Source organism: Thermobia domestica, chromosome 13 (assembly GCF_964235325.1).
Source record: "Thermobia domestica chromosome 13, izTheDome1.hap1.1, whole genome shotgun sequence".
NCBI lineage: Eukaryota > Metazoa > Arthropoda > Insecta > Zygentoma > Lepismatidae > Thermobia > Thermobia domestica.
The window spans coordinates 177,602,647-177,608,646 of record NC_137466.1 but is presented as its reverse complement, the minus strand read 5'-3'; the positions used below and the strand labels follow the sequence as shown (position 1 = coordinate 177,608,646).

General features: G+C 33.4%; 1 protein-coding gene across 1 annotated transcript in view; it reads right to left on the bottom strand.

Annotated features, from left to right (window-relative positions):
• Positions 1-687: 687 nt before the first annotated feature.
• LOC145667866 (uncharacterized) overlaps positions 688-6,000 on the bottom strand; it is a 62,778-nt gene continuing 57,465 nt past the window's right edge. Inside the window, exons 10-11 of the mRNA XM_081735298.1 lie at positions 3,580-3,831; positions 688-2,179 (exon numbers count right to left, since the gene is read on the bottom strand). Coding sequence (XP_081591424.1) covers positions 2,010-2,179; positions 3,580-3,831 — 422 coding nt within the window. The 3' untranslated portion in view covers positions 688-2,009. The remainder of the gene's footprint in view (positions 2,180-3,579; positions 3,832-6,000) is intronic.

Sequence of the window (6,000 nt, the reverse complement as noted above, 5' to 3'; positions counted from 1 at the left end):
GTTAGCAGACCGGGATGCCCAAATTAGAAACCGAATTTTGATCTTAAAGTGGACAAAAGCCTTACAGATTTTGTAATCTCTGTGTATAATGACTTGAAACAGATCAATTCATATCGGCACGAATCACGTATTATCCCATCGATAAGAATAATATTACCGTTTAGGTTACAGCAAGTATTGATCTCTTCGCAATGTATTAATTTTAATAACTTAATAATGATAGTTCAAAATTATGAAAGTCAGACTAGGTTGCAAGGTAATAATAAGGTATGATGTTATTACGAAGTTTCCCCTTAGAAAGTATAAAGGGAATGAGATTCCAGGGGAATGTTCAGAGGTGCCTGGGAATTTCCCCTTTCCCTCCTTCAATTACCACACTGCTTTGGACCCTACCCTCAACAAAAACTTGTGGATGCGCTGATGTTACAGACAATTTGTCTACCATTGTATTTTTAAAAGTTATTTCTGTAACTAGAAACAAGACGTGAAATGATTTTGTTCGCTTGTAAGACTTTAATATGAAGGACAATAGCATCTCACCCCTTACGTTTTACTTTCATTCTCAGTATAAATTCTACACAGAATAGGGTTTTGTTCCAGTGCCACCAAGATTTCGTTATGCATTGCAAAGGTTTATTAACACTAATATTACTCGTAAGTTTAAATAAGAAATAAGAGAGGCTAATATACTTATAAATTGATTTCATAATACTGAATATCATTTATTGAAATTATATATGTACAGAATGAGTTAATTTATATCATTGGAATACTTTCGAATAGACTACATAGGTCTACAATTAGGCTGTATGACTCTAAAAGTTAAAACACTACATACATACCCGTTACTATATATAATCAATACACAACATACAAAATTATACATTGAAGAAGAATAACACGTAATCATAAATTTATATGTGGACTATCTCGAATACACATATGTACAATTACATAAACATATTGAAGTATGTTAAACTTTATTAACATACTTTAATAATAAACATATTAGATACATACCTATTACTGTAACTAATATACAAAATATACAATTATATATTAAAGAACAATACGTAATCATAATTTCCAATAAGCACTCCAATTGTATTCTTCGAGCTTGCATACTCGAATGTACTTCGCGGTTTTGGACATAACCGTCTTCCCGTGATGCGATCATAAACAAGGTATAGTTAACTTTGCTTTCAATGAGGGTGTGAAAATAGAAAATGTTTCTCTCCCTTTAAAACGGGAACTTTAGGGATACATGTAGTACTATATTCTGGGAAAAACATTTGAATACTCTCTATTTCCAGTAGCGTACGTATTTAAAAAAAAAAAATCTTTCATATCCATTGCTATCCTAACGAAAGAAGTTTCTGTCCAAATCTCACGTTTATAGATATATTAGTATTACTTTTACTCTTTCCTATAACAGTATAAATTGCTTTCCTTTCCACTTCCAGGACCAGGCTTTTCGAAAATTCTGAATTACATATTGCCTTTTTATTAGTAAAGAGTATATATGCCAATTTTCACATCTCAAACTTAAGCAAATACTCATATTGAACACTTTCTCAATAAAAAAGGATGCTTGAATATCTAAGAAATTACTCCCCTTTCCCCCCTCTTAGGAGTGGAATTTTCTATACGGCTGAAACATATGTTCAATTATTTTTATTGAGGAGTTTATTTAACGAATTTTACATATCCAAAGAGTTTTCTCGTGGCTATATGGTTAGCGAACGCGCCCTTGGCGCAGGAGACCCGGGTTCGATTCCCAGGGAACCTGATGTGGTTCGGATCCCACATTAAAGTGTAGGTCCACGTCCCATATAGCCTCACTGCTAAAAGGGACGATAAATCAAAACAAAAACATTCACACCTCCAACTTAAAGAGCATTCCCACATTTGGCACTTTGTGAATAAATAGTTTTTTTCAGGATAACCAATATTTTATGAACAAGATTGCACAATATTTTAGGTTTTGAAACAAGATCTTTTTTTTTAACTTAAGAACTAACTCTTTTAACCTTAAACCACATCCCACCTTTCACTTTTAAGTTACTCGAAAAATTCTCATAAACTGGTGGTATTACTGTCTTCTCAGAAGGTGAAAATTCGAAATTTCGTAGAGCATGTACCAGGGCAACTTTAGCGTCCAGAAGAGCATACCTCATACCTATAGCAAAGATAAAACAAATAAAACATAATTTACATTCATATTGTTGTAAATCATTAAAATATTGTTATAAAATAATCTATCATTGACATTTTAAAATGTTGTTGTAAACAATACAGTCTAATATTGAATTGCATGTCAGAATCCAACCTTGCAATCGGATACAAATTGCGAAGTGATATTTATAATTAAATATAAACGTTTTTGGATAATTGGAAATTCTTATTAGTCGAGAAATTCCACGGGAACATCACAACATTGGAAGAAGCAATGTATAAAATCATATGTAGGAACTAATTAAGCAAGGAAACTAGTTAGTCGTTAATGTTCAGAAGATGTAAATTCTATTACGTTTTACTAATGCCTGAATTATTTTTAATACATCCAATAAAGATGTTATTAAAGTTAGGTAAACAGTCAACGGGAGTAAATAAAGACAACGAAATGTTCAACAGTTTCTATGTTTACAATGCAATGCAAATTGTGCAAATTCCAAGAACGTTTATCTTGATATATTAGCAAATATTCCTTATATTGATTAAACTGGAATTCATATTTTACTATGAGGTATACTGACTTGGCGCTTCTTCATAGACTAACAATTTATAAGCACAGTTTATAAACTCAACAAAATTTGATAAATTACTAGCCATAAAGAAAAATTTGAAAACACACTTCGCAAACACAAACGAAGATCACATGCTTCTTTAAGTGAGAACAGATAATTAAGTTTGTTTATCTTGTGTGTGGTTTCATATGTTAATTCAATGTATGCGGTAGTGTACTTAAATGTGTTTCCATTGGTAGATGTGGCTTAATTTATGTACGAGTAAATATCGTTTGTTTGCGATATTAAATCATGCAAATAATAAGCTGCCTTAAAGTAGTAGCTTACTGCATATTAATTGTGTTTAAGTACAAGAGTTTTGATCGCTTTGTCCAGTTCATTCCTCTATACCTTTGTTACGGTTCTTTTGGGAAGGAAATTATTACTACTTTAGGTATTGATCAAGAATTGTTATCTGAGTTAAGCAACTATTACATATATTACATATATGTACAAAAATAATTTTAGATTAATGTTTCAACTATTATACGAAACGGGATGTTTGCTTAAAAAAATGGTTCGAACGAGACTAGATTTTTCTTCTTTTTTATCGAAAGATCCCACGACAATTGAACACGAGACCAATTGCGCATGAATAACTTCATTAAGGAGGAAAACAAACAGAAAATCTGGTCGATAGTAACGAGTGAATCGTTGAATCCAAATTTTGATTCAGACAAACAGGAAACGTTATTGAATCGAGTAAAAAATGTATGCTGTATCTACTTTTTATATGTTTAATTATGTTTAGGGTACTCACTTACACACAAATCTTTAAGATGTATGAACTTACCGACACAATTTCTGGGTCCACCGCCGAAAGGCAAATACACATACGGTGATCTTGAAGCTTTGGCCTCTGGCGAGAAACGTTCAGGATCAAACTTCTCTGGATCTGGATAGTATTCAGGATCATAATGAAGGCCTATAATAGGAATTGTCACTAACATTCCTTTCTCTAGGACACAATCTGTTCCTGGAATCTGCCACTCTTTCGTACATTCTCGTTCTCCGCGAGGAGCTGCAGGATATTTTCTTAGCGTTTCTAAATGAAACAAAAAAAATATAAATAAATATTCTACAGAACACATAACATATTAAACATACATTAATTATTAAACTTCAGTTGGTAAATGCAGCGTGAGACACGGACGTCCTGCATTAAATTATATTTTATTATTTACACTGCTGTAAGTGTGGTGAAACTTAAAGAACTGGTTCATTAAATCACTATACAGAAACGATTAAAATTCCGTACGTTCACACAATAGGACATTGGGTCCCATACAAATTTCAGAAGTAACCCCATTTTCATCTTACTCTATTTTAAAATGGAACAATTGATCATCTTTGTGAAAGAAAAATCAATAACTGCAAGTAATAGGACAATTTTGCAACGCAAGCTTTTTAATTAATCTTGAAAGAGACTGAGGGGACAGCGATCTCTGTAAATAAAAATGAAGGTAACGATGTTATCTCGCTAATGCTTCCTAGAACCTGTAGTGATATAGATTATTTTTGGTACAATGAGTGACCCTGGCCTAACTTGGCCTTCCAGCTTTAAGGCAGGGGAGAAAAGGGGTAACGGATAATGACATAAAAAAAGTAATCGAGAACGTGTGTTTAATCCACAGTTTCCGGGGACACTAAAATGAATGGTGAGACTTCCGATACCAATTAAGTCCAAATTATCCCCGATGTGTATTCTAACGGGAGGAAAGGGTTCAAACATCATCTACACATGCGAAAATCGAGCATCTCAACTATTCATCAAATGTAGATAAAAACAACAGCAATTTAGTTTTTTTTTAAACAGATTGACTAGCTCAAAACGTACAGCTACCAGTAAAAGTATCTACCCCCTAAGTGCTCTAATTCCATTACTTGGGGTCCAGATAATTTGCAATTGTGAGAACACCTGGACAGATGCGACCCAACTTACACGTAACTTTTCTCGGCACTGACAGCACTTGGTAGCCCTGAGCAAGGTGTTTGTGCAGGTAATACTATGGAGTAGGTGACCAACGAAACAGTTCTCCATTCTAACATGAATTTCTATGATTCGGATCGTGCTGTCCAATGAACATTATATGAAGGGTAAGGGGAAAAAACAAGGAATGTCACAAAACTGCATTTTCGACTAATATTGAAAACCGCATACAAAATGAATAGGTTTAGTCAAATTTTTTGCCCTTTTTACATGGACATTTCTACATCTACGCATGCATAGCATATACAGTCAAACAGTACCAAGAGTCATCAACAGATAGGGCAAAGCACCCGTTACAGCACACGCATGGACATTCCTTGTTTTTTTCCCTTACCCTTTATATATTATTCTCAATATTGCTGTGTATGTAATGCATTATTTCGCTATATACTGTATGTTCAGAGAAATACTGACTACGCATTAATCAGAAAATGCTTGAAAGTAGATGAAAATATCAAATCTAGAACAACTGCTGGAAATAAGTTTGTAAATGATTTCCTTCATTGACAGACCTTTTCCAATTCTCCTCATTCCAACATCTTTTTCTTTCTGGATAGGAGAATATCTTGCATGTCACACTGAGTATGCATTTGAAAAGTTTGAGCCTGGCGGGGATTTGAACCCGCTTCTACCTAATAGTCCAATGCGTTAACCACTTACCTACCGCGTCACTTCACCTTCACTCTAAGCTAATAACTAGTTAAAATCGTTTCATGGAAAACCATACATAAGATATTAATACCCGTATAAGGATACATTACTTATGTGAATGTCACAATTACTTACTCGAGATTTCCTTGTTTAACTCAAAACAATTTATATAGACGTCCCTCAATGAGGAAAATATCATGAAACGTTCTTCAGGTTGAGGCTACGTCATCGTTTTCAGCGACGGTCCTGGTTTACATTATAATTCTTCTTTATCTTAACTTCTAGTTTCTAAAGAAGAAAAGACGATAGAAATTCTTTTCACATTCTTTGAATATTCTATCAACATGTGTAGAAATAGTGTGTTCTATGTTTATCTAACATATCTAATAGTTTATTTTCTTATCTTCATATGAGGACTTGGTGGCAAAGTGTGAAAGCAGAAAGCCACCATTACAGCGACCCGGGTTCGAATCCCATCTTGGCAATTATTATTTTTTGTTATTGGAAGGTATTGTTTACGTAATTGGTATTGTAATTCTGTTATTTCTTTATTATTATTATTATTATTATTAT